This window comes from Fistularia commersonii, chromosome 6, assembly GCF_037954325.1.
Source record: "Fistularia commersonii isolate RoL2024-O1a breed Wild chromosome 6, RoL_Fcom_v1.0, whole genome shotgun sequence".
NCBI lineage: Eukaryota > Metazoa > Chordata > Actinopteri > Syngnathiformes > Fistulariidae > Fistularia > Fistularia commersonii.
The window spans coordinates 16,034,636-16,050,544 of record NC_141289.1 but is presented as its reverse complement, the minus strand read 5'-3'; the positions used below and the strand labels follow the sequence as shown (position 1 = coordinate 16,050,544).

The following is a 15,909-nucleotide window of genomic DNA, read 5'->3' as shown; positions in this document are numbered from 1 at the left end:
GTAACTTGGAACGCAACTTCAGCACGTAGAGTATAGATATATGAAACAAGGATTTTTAATCTATAAGAGAAAAAAAAAGCTGGAGGAAATATCAAGTAACCATGAATCAAGTGTCTGATGTTGGTTCAGTGATTGTGGTTTCTTACCTGGCCAAGGCATGTCAAAGAGTTGCCTTCCATCTTCTCACATTGGCTGTCACATTCCAGACACACGGATCCATTGGCAAACTCTCGTACTTCCCTGTTAGACACAGGGAAATCAAGATTGAGATGCATGTATTATAGATTTGAGAGCATAGAAATGTTAAAATATTGATTAAGCCTGCTGAGAAGGGATTTTGGAGTATGCTGTGTGCATATGAGCACAAGTTACACATCGGAGCCTTTGATTTGAAATCAACATGTGATACGACATCAAGAGAGCAGTAATGCACCTTACTTGCACGGGCATGCAGGGCAACAAGCTGTCTTGAGTATTTGATCAAGTTAAAGTCTTCACATCGCCAATATGTTTACAGTGAAAAAAAAAAAAACATGAATAAGTAACAGCTTTTTAAATAATAGGCAAATAAAATAAAATAAAAGAAGCAGACCTGGTGTGGGGATGAGAAAAATATGAGGCACACAACAGGGACAGGGCTTTGACAGAGGTTTGATGAGGACAGGGTGAGGGCAAAGTAAAGAGGGAGTGTACAAGGATGAAAGGGAAGTGGTTAAGATAAGCACGCACAGTAAATGAGATGAATAGTTGTAGTATGTGAATTTCGCTCTACCAGATGTTTTATTTAGCCAAATAAATGACAAATGAGTAACTCAAAATAGTTTTGGTCACTTACTTAGATTTACAGCATAAAAAGGAGTGAACAAAAGTGCTAAATATTGGTTTGAAACACTGCAATTATACCAGCAGGGGTTGCAAAACCCCTCAGATGTGCTGTGGAATCCTTATTGTGCATGTGTGTGTGTGTGTGTGTGTGTGTGTGTGTGTGTGTGTGTGTGTGTGTGTGTGTGTACACCCAATCTATAAACTTTTCTCTTGTTTGTGTCCAAATCAGCGTGTTATCTTTGGTTTTGAAGTGCAGCGTCTCTGTCAAGCAGGGGCTGGCTGTTGTCAATAACAACCGCAGCTGATCAAAACCACTTTTCCCATTAGAGGGATCGATCAGCTGATGCCGAGGACAGACACCCTCCGAGGAGGATTCACCCAGTAAAAAAAAACAAAACAAAACAAGCCCTCTTCCCACAGTGGAGGGATAATTAGGGTGGGTCTTTTGGTGTTTTGTTTCTCTTTGTCTGTGATGCTACTAGGGGGGGAATAAAGATTTAACTATCTTATGTGATCTCCCACTCAAACATTTGGATCAGAAGATGTGTGTGTTTTATGCATTTTCTTTGTGAGAAATATTTGATGTGTCTTGGTTGCGCTAAAAGGCATACTTACACAAGTTCATCTATATCACATTAAAAGGCAAAAAAAAAAAAAAAAGAAGAAATCCCATTTTTTATGAGATGATTCTCGCATTCTTATTTATTAATCATGTTGCTTTCTCTAATATTTCTCCCTTGTCCTTTTCCCTTGTTCCAAAATAAATTGCATTTCTCCGCTGGAAGTTGTGTCCAGGGGAATCCATTACAAAATGGTCCAGGCAGTGGAGAGATATCTCTTTTTGTAGGGTTGGAGGTACAAGGAAGAGAATGACAAAGACCTCTGCAGCTGTTCTCTCCAGGGTCATTTCCATTCTGCCATCCTCTTGATTGGCCCCTTCACGGCTCAAAGTCTGTGCCAGGGCCCCACTGAGGGATGGTCTGATGGGGGATTAGCCCTGTTTTAGTAAGAATTTAAGCAGGGCTACGGCCACCATTCGGACCCCGAAACCTCCAGCAAACCAGAGCATGGCCAACCCACCAGTGCAACATTTTTAATTAAACACTTTCAACACCTCCCTAATCCCCACCCACTTCACCCCCCCCAGTAGACATCATCACAGACATTTTCTTTTCCCCTCACACTTGGTCTCACTCTTTTGTTCTTCTTCTTGTTTTATTCAAAAGGCGTATCAACTTATGGGAATTACCGTCTTTCCTCATTAAAAATGAAGACCTATAACAAAGGGCATAGGAGGAATTCTAAGGTTTAAATGAAAGCTTTAAAACATATTCAATAAGCAAACACACACATGCACACACACACACATGCACACAATCAACATATGCTCAGAAAGTCTAGTATTGGTCTTTCTCCAGTTTTACTTGTTTAATATAATTTGCCATGAGGCCTCTTCAAGGCCTGCATGACATTGAACATTGAGTTTATCAGCTATCTAACCCTTTCTCCAAAACAGTGTAAAGAGTATTACTTAAATTAAGATTTCAATAATCTGGTAAGCACCACTGACACAACAAAGGAATTCCATTAACTGCAACCCTTCCAGTTCTGCTGAATCCCCGAATGCTTGCACTTTCATTTTTGACGAAGAAAATGAATTTAAGGTTCTTAATATGCATCACATTTAGGGGGAGAACAACCTGAATCTACCACAAAAGGAAAGATACTTCTTGAAAAAAATGCACAGACACCAGATTACAGTTTAAGATTCTAGATTTCTATTGCAAGTGATACTCTGAAATTACAGTAGATGAAATGCAATTGAAACCCAGGTATCATTTCTTTGTTGGTAGAGCACTGTTATTGTCAGGTTTCATTGAAAATGATGATTTTTGCAAACACTGCACACTATGTGAAATAACTAGTCTCTGTGTGAATGTCTAAGAGACCTGAATAAAATTTGTATATTTAATTTGAAACGCCTCTTTGAATTAACATAATTCATAATGATATATAATTCATATCACATGCCTCTTAGTTTAGAGCCCCTGACGCCACTGAATGTACTTGAATTGTCTTTCCCTTGTGCTCAGTAATTCTGGTGTGTGATCCACATTTGTAAATTTATGACGATGATGAAAAGCGGCCCAGTTTGAGATGAGTCTCATTTTGTCGATAAATAAGTCAGCAGAAATACTTTTCAGAGTTCATACTCCTTGTCCGGGAATAAACTTGGAATCGCTCTAAGGGCTGAAACTTTTTTCTTTTCGGAATCATAAAATAATATCGTCTTCATTTTTGGTTCTTTGGTCTTTTCTTTCCTCTTGTCTGTTTTTTTTTTTAATTAGTGTCTATTTTTTCATTGTATACTAGCTGGGATTTAATCACACTACAAGCTAAACTCCGGCAAAAATATTTGTCACCACATGGGGATCGTGTTAAACCAGGGCCATTTACGCCACTTGACAATTAAGGAAGGATTCTGTCAACTTGAATTTTATTTCTTGGTTATTATTATTTTTTTTGGTTTGTTTGTTTTGTGTTGATGACAAGTCAAAGATTGCAGACATGAACAAAGTACTGGAAGCTGAACTGTTTGAGAAGTTTCAGCAATTATTTTCTGCAGTATGGATTTCTGTGTGTGTGTGTGTGTGTGTGTGTGTGTGTGTGTGTGTGTGTGTGGCGATGGGTGAAATAAAGTCCCAGTGATTTCACTGCTCTTTTCGAAACAACCCGATCATTGATGTCATTTTTCAACTCAATCTCCATCTGTAGATTTGGAGTCATAGTCAGACATTGATGAATGCCAAAAACGTAATGCAATGTGTGAATATGGGCTGGCAGAAAACTGTTAATCTGCACTCGGAGGAAAACGGTTTCTGAACAAACATTAAATGGGTTCTGAGATTAAGCCTTAGTTATAGACCGGTGGGCTCATTTTTGCATTGGCATTGAAGCAGCAATTTAAGAATCTCTATGTGAGAAAGGCTTTTATGATAGGATGGACAAAATCGAACCAGAAAATACAAATCAGAAAATGAATTAACAAAAATCATAGGAACATGCTTGAGCTGTTGGTTGTATCACCTGACATGCATCATGTTTATTTATCCATAAGGGAACACAGTAAAATATTGACATGCTAGTCTCTACACCACAATCTAAAACACTGTACTATGTCTGCAGCAAGGTATAAAACATGCAGCTTCAAGTAAAGCACACTGCATCCCCTTTGTGCTGTTTCAGTCTAAAACAAAACCAAAGCATTCTTTGGGAAACCAAAACTCATATCATTTTAGTAAAAAAAAAGGATCAGACTAGAATGTAAAGCATTGTTTAAGCTACAAATAGGATTCCTAACATGTTGACACTACCTTGATGTCCTCTTTTGTCAATCTCTTAGCACTTTGAGATGCATATCCATAGAACATGACTGGGTTGCAGATTGAAGGAGTTATGCTCACCTCTATTTCACTGACAACTGCATTGCCTCTGCTTATTTATTCAATATCCAAAGTAGAATACATGTTACTTTAAAATAAATCTACACGGGTCAGTTTACTCAAATAATTTCAATGTAATTGCAGCAGTAGATACTGCTTGTATTTTTTAAAAAGAAGACATCACAAGGGCCAAAAAGCCATCTTAAAATTAAGGCCAACAATATTTTTATTCTACTTTTCATGGCAATCACAAAAAAGCAAGCAACGGACCTGCAGAATGGAACTTAAGAGTTCATCCTCGCAGTGACTGACTGTATATACAGTACGGGGACGACTATCCTGCTGCGGCTGCCTGCCATACGCCGCTCGCTCGCCAGCCTTCTTCAAAGCTTTCACTCTGAGCTGTTTTTCCAGGCGACTTCAAAGCGTCCCTCCCACAAATGGCACCAGGAAAAGGACCAGCAACAAGTCAACATGACCGAGGGTTACTCACATTCAACACAGTCTTTCCAATTCCCCAGGGGAAAACACTAGCTTGGCATCACAGCTTCCAAAAAAGTCATATTTATCTTGTGGCAGATACTGCCAATGCAGTCTTATTTTAGATGGATCCTTTCAAGTGATGTGATTCAGAAAGTCTCCTACTTCATTCAAGGCACAAAAAGCTGGAAACTACATCTACAAAGAAGTGTTTCTTCCCAGGTGAGTTGCCACTGATCTGTTTGATGTTCCTCTTGGCAGCATAAAGCAATGACCTGAATGCAATTATTCACAGTGAAAGCAGAATAATCACTGGATTTTGGGAACACTGAGGTCGGCCGACGCACCTCAACTCACCTCAACTATAAATACTAAAGTCTCAGCCAAAATGGCTACTTTGTGATAGAATATAACAACTGCAACCCATTTCTTTTACATTTCTTCAGTTATCATAATAACCTGTTAACAGCGTGAAATTCTTATTGGTCTATCTCATCACATTTATGCCAAACGGCTATTAAACTCTCCTCCTCCGGAGCCTATTAGGATGTTTCAGCTTTATTCTCATACATCAAAACTGTTTAAATTGATTTTATTTCCTCTGCTTACCATAAATGACTGTTTGCAAAGGAATACCACGTTCTACTGAAACTTGAAATCATAATGATCTGGCATTCGGGAAAATGCCCAATTTTGCATTTGCAAATTTTGACTCAGCTAAAAGCCCCTAAATGACGTCACAGTCAGAGGAAGGCATCGACTACAGGCACAAAAAAAACATAAAATAAAATAAAAGAATGTGATGAAGAGTCGTCATAGGATTTGTTGGATAATTGACTGCAATAGAAGTATTTGTCAAATTCCTTAACACCAGAGCTAGTCTCTGTCAGTGTCACATTTATTGGAATTGAACATTCAGATAACCTTGAGGAGAAGTCTGCTGAAACTTCAAAGAACATCAGGTTGTTTGACATGGATATGAAATGTCGAGAGTCGTGTTATGCAAAAACACAAGATAGTGATGTTACTCAAAATATGGCAAATGTCAAACATCGTTATCAGCAAAAAAAAAAAAACAAAAACACCTGTTAACCTTCATCTTATGTTGCAGGGAAATCCAGACAAAATAATAAATATTTTTTCTTAACTTTGAAGCGGTTCATGATTAGCAAATTCCTCTATGCTTTGCCTTTTAGACTAGGTTATGTGGGAGCACACACTTTATACAATGGAAGCATCATGAAACACATATACACAATCCTTCAAAATATGATTAAAAAAAAAAAAGAGTAAAGCGGTTGAAAATTGATTACTCACCCATCAAAGAGATTGCAGGATGCAACACACGTGTGGCCCCGTCTGAAGTATCGACAAGAAAGACACTGGTCTGGTCCTGGACCCCAGCAACCGTCATCTGAACACATTTGATCGCAAACCATGCGCTGCTGGGCTGCAGAGAAGAAAGGAAGTGCATTATCTAAATATAATTACATTACAAAATGCATTCATGCAAGTGCTTAGAGAAATTTTCACATGCAGCCTTCAATTTAAAACACAATAAGTAACTTAGAATGAGTAATAGGTAAACGTATATACTGAAAATTAACTTGAGGTGAGCAATAATGTTAAGGGATAATGAGAAATATGTTTAATTATGATATTTTATGCAAATTTGCAAGACTGCACTCTACAGCTACTCCAAATCTTGGTGGTGGCGCATTCAGTGGCTGCTTGTAAATATTAGTATGCTCCACACTCCTGGCATTAAACACCAGTCTTGGCCCTAAGCCTTTTTTTTTTTTTTTTAACAACAATCAATGCTATTCATCAGACCCGGCGTGTCCTCCATCCGATGAGTGACACTCACTTCCCCGGGAGCATCGCCTGGCGGGAACCTGAACCCTTTGTCAACAGGTGAACAGTCAATGGGTTACGCCTAATGAAGAAGCCTGTGTAAGATCTTATCGATCAAGCTCTAACACACACCACAGTCATTAACTGGCTAATGATATGAAGCAGAGGCTGGCAGGGCCAAGAAAACCAACAGTGGTGTATCCGCACATCTGTCTTTCTGTCTGATTCTGTCACATGCAATATTTGAAACAAGTGAAACTCAAGAATGTATCTTAAACAGATATAAGTCACGATTGGAGACAAATCTAACATTGAAGACTGTAGAATATTTTTTTCAAGGAGGTGGAGGTGGCAAAGGCAAAAGACAGAATTGGGATTATGAAAATGAACTCAAGATGAATTATATGACACTGACCATTGAATACAGTGATTGGTATTTTCTGGGTCAGTCTTATAACATTTCTCAAATTGAAATGTCTTTAGACATTATCTCATCGAACGTACTCTCTTCTGTGTGATTCAACCTCAGGCCATGACATATTTTTTTGGTGAGTGAATAAAATATGCATATCTGTTGTATAGAAAAAAAATGCAGTTTGAAATGAACATGCAAGTTCTTTATACTTTTTCTGTTGATGATTGTATTTTCTGTATTTTTCAATGAACAGCCTTGACTGTTATTTTAAGTATGTGTGTGATGAATCATCTGAAAAAAAATGTCTAACTTAAAAATGTGTAATTACTGCTGATATGAGAGTAATGAGAGAGCAGACATCACATGGAGTGCCCCTCTGGAAATGAACAACCAAGACAGAGTATACACATACTTTACACTAGCTTTGGTGCGTAACATTCCAAGATCGAATTGTTTGATGTTTTTGTGAAACTACATAGTACTGTAGTGATTATTAATAAAAAATGTGCAGGGAAAGGAATAGGTGTTTTATTTTGTTTTTTTTTTCATTTTTCAAATCAAGAGTCTTGTTGCAACCCTAAACTGCCCGGACATGTGAATGAGAGAAGGAATGGTTGTTTGTCTTTATATGTGATTGACTGATGAGCGGTCCAGGGCTGCCTCTCACCCAGTGACAGCTGAGTAAAGGATAAGCTGTATAGCTAATGGATGGGTGGATGGATGAATGCATTAATTCATTTTAACACAAGTGATGTTTTACTATTGTAAGTTAAGTTTGAAATTTTCGCAATACTGGATACCACATTTTATATCGACTTGAGTATACTGAAAAGGGAACGTTTTTCTCCCAGGTATGAGTGAGTGATCCTTAATATCTTCTTTTGCTTTCGTATTTTCCCTTCAGGGGTCGCAACATTGAATCAACCTTCTCCATCTAACCCTATTGTCTGTATCCTCCTCTCTCAGACCAACTACCTTCATATCCTCTCTCACTACATCCATAAATCTTCTCTTTGGTCTTCCTCTCGACCTCTTGCCTGGCAGCTCCAATTCCAGCATCTGTCTACCAATACATTCACTATCCCGCCTCTGTAAATGATCGAACCATCTCAGTCTGGCTTCTCCGACCTCTACAAAACACCTAACATGTGCTGTCCCTCTGACAGACTCATTCCTTATTCTATCCATCCTCGTCCCTCAACATCTTCATCTCTGCGACCTCCAGGTCTGCCTCCTATCTTTTTGTTATTGTCACTATTTCTAGCCCATACAGCACCGCTGGTCTCACTACTGTCTTGTACACCTTCCCTTTCATTTTGGCTGATAGTCTTCTATCGCATAGTACCCCTGACACTTTTCTCAACCCATTCAAACCTGCTTGAATGTGTCTTTACACCTCTTATTCACACTGTCTGATGCTCTGGACTGTTGACCCCAGGTACTTGAAATCCTCCAACCTCTTGATCTCCACTCCTTGTCGCCTCACCGTTCCATCCGGGTTCCTCTCATTCACTCACATACACTCTGTCTTTCTGCAACTAACCTTCATTCCTCTCCTTTCTAGAATATACCTCCACCTCTCCAGATAATCCTCAACCTGTCCCTGCTCTTGCTACAGATCACAATGTCATCTGCAAACATCATAGTCCATGCAGATTCCTGTCTAACCTCATCTTTCAGCCTGTCCATCACCACTACAAACCTCATCCGTCAGCCTGTCCATCACCACTAAAAACAAGAGGGATCTCAGAGATGATCCCTGATGGAGTTCCACCTCTACCTTGAACTTCTCTGTTACCCCTACAGCACACCGCACCACTGTCTCACAGCTAGCATACATGTCCTGCACCAGTCTGACATGCTCCTCTGCCACTCCAGACTTCCTGGAATAACACAAGAGTTCCTCTCTCGGCACTCAGTTATATGCTTTTCCAGGTCTGTAAAAGTGCAAGACAGCTCCCTCTGACCTTTTCTGTACTTATCTATTGCATTCTCAATGCAAAAATTGCATCTGTAGTACTCTTTCTCGGCATGAAGCCATTCTGCTGCTCACAAATCCTGAATTCTCCTCACAGTCTAGCTTACACCACTCTTTTCCCATAGCTGCATTACCGAGTGATCCTTATGTTAACCAGTTAGAGTTTCTCTGTTGAATTTATGTGTCTATGTGCTCATGTGTGCCTTTACAAAATTTCCAAAACTCACTGCATTCCTGAGGATCCCGGTTGTTATGGATGAGCACTTTCTGATTCTGGGTTCTGAAGAGTGAGGTCCAGTTGACGGTGTTGTAGAAGCACAGACGGCTATTGTTGGAGATGTAGACATTACCAGCACTGATCTCATCCAGAGACTGAAACTGCAAGGAGGAAATCCAGCGTTGTTTCAAGATCAGCAGAGATATACCACTTCCACTGCAGGAGAAACAAAGAGGAAAGACAGATATAGTTGGAAAGGTCTCGAAAAAGAATAACAGATCAGAAAAAAATACATTAGGGACTGAGGGAAAAGAGGAAGGACGCAGGAATAAGGGAAGACAACACCTTGGACACCACTAAAGTCATCAGGTTTCATCTTCTAGATATAAATTAATCTTGGAACAAAAAATCCGGTGACTTATTTCGACAGTTGTTTGCCTGTAAATGGTAGCAGAGTTCACAAAAAGAGCAGTAAACCGGTAACAACTTTAGGGACAGAAAATAAAGTGAGCACAAAAGAGATGATGAAAAGAATGAAGAGAGATATTTCTCCTGCCCTGACAATTAGTGAAGCATTTCTCTATCCATGGCATTTAGGAAACAAGGACCTGCACTAGGCTTTGGATCTGCAGCTTGTCAGCGAACATGGAACCCTTTATCAAAACAGCAGTAATCAAAGCTACATGACAGTGGTACTTCAAAGAGCCACTGTACAGAACAACATGGACCAGCAGCTCATTACTTGGCATCGTAACATTTCAGGTGCAGAAATTCAGAAAACAAAGAGATCCTTGAGGAAAAGGACAGCTGAGGAAATAAACATATCGTCTCCATGTTTTCAAATTTCACTGAAATGATGGTAATTCAAAGACAGCGATGCAATGCTTCTGTGCATTAATCGTTCACTTCCGGCAGCCATCAGCCATCGGATGGACATCACAGAGGTGCAGGATGTAGATCGTTTTGTGTGTGATTTCATCACAATGTGCACCATGGTGGTACATGCACAAACACACAACATGCACAGTATCTGAAGCTGTAGTTCTGCGATGGTGAGGGCACAGTGCATTGGATTGATCTCACAAAACTATCGGGTTTTGGGTGGAATGGGGGGTATTTGAAAAACTTGTGGTTGTGGATAAAGATTAAGAGCATATATAAACAGAATGAATGATTTAGAATTATTTTGTAAGTGTAACCATTGCAGTAATAAAATGGATTTTGAATGTGCAGGGTTTAATTATCACAATTATCAATTACAATTATCTTTAGAAAATGTTTTCAGATTTACTTTGTATGACATAAAACATTCACTTTTATTTCATTTTGTTTGAATCCTACTTGCAGATAGTGTTGCAGTGCCCTTTTGTCTGACCTGGTCTATCATATGCTCTTTGGCTCGGATCACATCACTCCACAATAGTCTCTTGCATTATTTGGTGTTCAAAAGCTGCATAATTTCAAATAAATACTAATTAATTCTAGTGGGTAGACCAGGCGCCCCTCTTATCAGAAGGTTGGCAATTTGATTCCCTGTACCTCCTCTCCTCATGCAGAATGGCATTGAACAAGACCTTGAACCCAGAGCTGCTCCTGATGGTTTGTTTTAGTTTGTATGTGCCAATGGGTGAAAGCAATCTTCACTCAAGTGCTTTGAAACCACAAGGTTTCAAGGTGCTATGTAAGTTCAGAATATAATGACATATTTACCATTTAATGGCGTTAAACATCACATTATAATAACATTATGGACATGTAAATATTTCCATGTTTGGTACCTTATAATGTCAGTGGTTTCCTCAGTCCCATAAAATACACCTTAGTGTTGATGATTTTACTGCAAAATGATAGTTTGGGGGTAGATTTTAATTAAAGACAGGAGGACTGATTTTGCATTGAAATGATCAGCTTGATCATGCATGCTCTGCAGGGCGGTCAGGCTTAGTTTGAGTACAAAATCTGAACTCTACCCACTAGGAAGGACAAGGTCAACATACAAAACTTACCAGATTAAATACATTTTTTAAACACCTACATGTCTGAATATGTTAGTAGATCTGAAAAAACATTTGGAAACCTAATTCTTATTGTCAATTTTGAATTAAATCTGTCTGCAGTGGGAAACACGGCATACCTGTAAAGAGATCTACCTCCTATAGTTGCCAGGCTGGAAAAGACACTGAGATCCGTCATGTTTTGAGGCCATGACTGGATATTGAGGTAGCCTACAAGAAAAAGAGAGCAAAGCAGGAGAATATGAAACTATTGACAAACGTCTGAACACGCTTCATCTTTGAAAAGTTAATGAGAAACAACTGAAAATGTTCCATCAAAAAGGATGAAAAAAAGAGGGAAGAAAAAAATATGATTGATAAAGAAACAAGAATGATCAATGATCATTTTTTTTTTCCGTCTTCATGCAAATTTAAAATCCAGCAGCTTTGGTTTTGGTGTTGTATCCTGTGAAGTTCAAGCAGAACCTTGGGCTTTGAAGCAAATGTGCTCGGAGAACACAATATACACAAATTAAAAGAATGGATTTACCATTCTGGACAATTTGTTCAGCTGCACTTGGCTTCAATGACAGATTATATCAAATCAGCATATGTGGAAATGACATTAAAAGGAGAAAACAGGAAATGGCTAAAACACATTGGCCATTGTTCTTCCTTATTGCTTGGGTTTTCATTATGAAAATGCAGTTTCACTCCATTAGCTGTTCAGCAGCAAGTCTCATCTTCATATGATAAAAGCATTTATAGAGAAAGTATCACTCATCCCTTAAGGCCTCTAACAAACTAATGAGTAAACTAGCACGCAAGTGTTCATGTGTATACGCACCCAAACACGCGCGCACACACACCCACATACACACACACCCACAAACACCCCCCCACACACACACAGCAAGGCTGTCACCATCATGACATATAACATTTCTTCAGAGAAATCTACTTTACTCTTGAAATTTTTGTTCAACAACTCTGACAAACAGGCACACACACACTCACACACACACACACACACACACACACACACACACACACACACACGTGCATGCTCATCTAATTATATTGTTTTGTTTGTTCAGTCTTTTTTTTTTTCAAGGTGACTCAAGAAAGACAGCTCACCTGTGATCTCTTTCACTGTACGGAACACATTGAGACGTTCAGGATCTAAAGGTCCGATGTCATGATATATGTCCCTGTGGAGGAGGAACATGACAAAGAAAAAGGCGTTGCTTCGATTAATGTATGATAAAGAGATATAAATGCCACATTGAAAGAAAAAAAGAAACCCAGCTGACATTATTTAGGTTTGTAATCAGCACATCTGACTTAGACAGTAGTTGTTATTCCAGACAAACCATTTCTGATTGACCTTTCAAAGCAATATTTTTACAAAAGTGAACTTTAATGAACAGTTGTTTTGTTCTCAAATATGTAGCTTATTGTTTTGTAGCTTGTGTCTAATACTCAGGGGTGAGTTTGTTCATTGAGTCTGCTTTGCAGTTTTGAACTCATCAGTAATTTGTTGGTCTTGGGTATTCACAAGAGCATAAAACACTGAACTGTATTTCATCCAAAGTTGCATTTCTAATCATGTATCAAGTGCAGCTGTGACACAGTTAGCCAAATATACTTATATTAACTCGAATAAACTGCCTCATAAAAATGTGAAAAGCATGGTCTGTTTTTAAGAATAGTATCAGGAGACTGTTCTCTAAGAAAAGGGTTCACGAACCTTCCACACACTGACATCAAAAATAAAATTGCCAAAGGGGATTCTTAGCCATTTATTTATGTTGTACTTTTCAAGATGAATAAAAACCCTCATCAAAATGATCCCCTATAAAGAAACCTGTGCCAGGGTGTCCGGTGAGGCAGAGCTATTTTTTTAGTACCTATACCCATATATATGTGACATAGGTTTAAATTATTTATTGACTCAGCAGACTGAGTTGCAATAAAATACAACGCTATTATCAACACAATGACATGGAACTCAAGCCCCATCACCTTATTAGTAAGTGGTATTAGAACACCATGATACTGTATGCATGTATACATACATATTTATGTACAATATGTATACATACAGAACTGGCACTTGTTTGAAGACCAATTCCATTTTGTTTCATTTCACAAACAACTGTTTATAACAAGTTGTTCTTTTTCTACATAATTTATCAAAGGGTGTTATCTCCATTACAATTTTAATGACTGCTATGAAGGGTTTTTTGGCATTTTGAATGGAGGATAAAAGAAAGAAAATTTCTTTGAATAATCATGAAGTTATAAATAAAATTCAAGTCTTTTATCTGAAGCAGCCACTTCAATGTTGTCTGTAAATATGATATACAAAAAACTAGAAATGAATGCTGAAATTATTACATCAGTGGTTATTACAGATCGATTTATTATTTTCTAAAATGCTGAACTGAACATCCATTATCTACCGCTTATCTTACTTAGGGTTGCAGGGGATCCCAGCTGGACTGGTCACCAGTCAATCACAGGGCCACATATAGAGATAGACAACCATTCACTCTCTCATTCACACAATTTTCCTATTTTTTCCCTGCCAAACTGCTGCACAGTTTTTTTTGGATTTGTGGGAGTCAAATCAGGGTTCGTGCATTTGTGCTGTTAGGCAGAAGCGCTAACCACTGTACCACCATGCTGCTGGCACTGAACATTAACAGCAAATTATATAATGTTCGCATAAACAATTTAGAAACCCATCTGTGGCTATTGTTTTGATGACAGACAGCAATTTAACAAACCAGCAAACTATAACATAAGATGTTGATGACTTTATGTGTATTTTAGAAATGGAAAAAAAAAAAATATATATATATATATATATATATATATATATATATATATATATATATATAAACAGCATATTCTACAGACGTTTCAAGTTGTCACTTACCCTTTGATGCCAGTAATGAGGAAGATAAGGTTGCCATTGATTTTTGTGCAGTTGACAAATTTATCAATGTTGCTTGCATCCACTGTTTGAGCTGTCTGCAGACTGCCTGTTCCAATGCCATCGCAAACTATAAATGTTGAATAGAGAAATCAAATAAGGAATCTGTACAGGCACAATCAACTATCAATCAAATTAATCAATAGTTTAACAGTTAAGTTCTTATAATATTAGTGCATTTCATATACTCGCTAAAGGTGGATTAAGGAAAACAACAAAACAAAAAGAGAACTAAAAAAAAAAAAAAAAAAAAGCACTGAAAAAACTGACCCTATGATCTCAGCTAATAAAATCAACCTCTCGAGGTATGTCTTTTTATTTATAAGTTTATCTATTTTTCTCTTTAAGGTGTGCTTCCTTCACATACTTGTAACGATGTCTCTGGTTACTCGTAAGACTTTGAAGGTAATTGGCCGAACATGAAGGCCACTGCAACCTAACATCCACCCGGGAGGGAATGTCTTAGATTTAGGTAAAGCTGTCAGGTAGACATGGATTATGTTTGTTTTTTATGTTTTTTATTTTTTTGGTCATTCGCAAAGAAGACAAAAAAACACTCATCCCTCCCAAATCCCATCAGCTAAACACACAAGATACTTAAAACTTCAACATAAGATCTACTCTGTATTGTTACCGGTATATTCCTGAGAATCTGTATGATGCAAGTGTTGCCATTGAATGTGGGATTCAAAGAAAAAAAGTTTCTGAATAATATTATACAGTGTTATTTATGACAGCATCAGTGAACAAATCCAGGTTTCTAAGTCAACATTTGGCAATGAAAGACCATGATCTGGATGAATGAAAACCTTCATAGACACTTTGAAACAGCTTATATAAGTTATAATGAAACACAGTGTGCAGGCAAGACAGCTACCTTCCTAATGCGTTGGAACTTTATTGATGGAAGTGTGGACCGATCAAAAGCCAATTCCTTTATATAATGAATTCATTACATATGGATTAATTGCACTTGCATTTTTGTGTGAGCCAAGTATTTCTGACAGTGGCAGAGGGGATGATGAATAAGGCTGGCATTAAGTGGTGTAACCACATTTTTATCGTGATTTATACCGGCCAATTCCATTTCTGAAATGTTAATTTGTTATCATTTCCCACAGTTCCTTGGGCTATCCCTCATTAACCCTTCCTTGCTGCATGACGATGTAATCAAGAGATTAGCCAATCAATGCATGCCGCAGCACATGTATTGAACCTGAAGGAAAACACCACAATCATCTCTCCAAAGGAAAGGGGCAGAACTTTTTGAGAAGGGTATAATCCCTTGTAATTAACTAAAAAAAAATAATGCTTTTTAATTTAACACTGGACATTTTCTTGTCCACTCTCTTGTGCAAAATGATTTGTAATTATCAGACAGGTAAGATCAAACTCTCCAACAGTTGATTTCATGCTCATTAAAACGGTGAGTGATTTTAAAACGTACAACTTTTTTGCTCTATCAAGGAAAAACAAACCTTTCATTGTTTTTGCCAAATTCACATAAGGCACCAGCAGCAGCTCATGCAATAAATTGTCATGATGAATGAAGTGATATGCTTTATTTTTCCACATCAACTGAAACATGTCTTTATCTTATGTCAGCTCTGCTTCCTGTTAAAATGGCTATTAAACGGTCATATTTTTGGTTAAAGGATTAATAAACTGTGTTCCTGATGCTCCTAAATTTTAAATTGGCACC

The 15,909-nt window shown here is 38.0% G+C and overlaps 1 protein-coding gene across 4 annotated transcripts in view; it reads right to left on the bottom strand.

Moving 5' to 3' along the window:
* LOC147233514 (receptor tyrosine-protein kinase erbB-4-like) overlaps positions 1-15,909 on the bottom strand; it is a 281,545-nt gene that overhangs the window by 63,513 nt on the left and 202,123 nt on the right. For all 4 annotated transcript variants that reach the window (XM_086148401.1, XM_086148402.1, XM_086148403.1 and 1 more), the window contains exons 9-14: positions 14,151-14,277; positions 12,344-12,417; positions 11,347-11,437; positions 9,223-9,428; positions 6,066-6,198; positions 147-240 (exon numbers count right to left, since the gene is read on the bottom strand). In XM_086148401.1, coding sequence (XP_086004527.1) covers positions 147-240; positions 6,066-6,198; positions 9,223-9,428; positions 11,347-11,437; positions 12,344-12,417; positions 14,151-14,277 — 725 coding nt within the window. The remainder of the gene's footprint in view (positions 1-146; positions 241-6,065; positions 6,199-9,222; positions 9,429-11,346; positions 11,438-12,343; positions 12,418-14,150; positions 14,278-15,909) is intronic.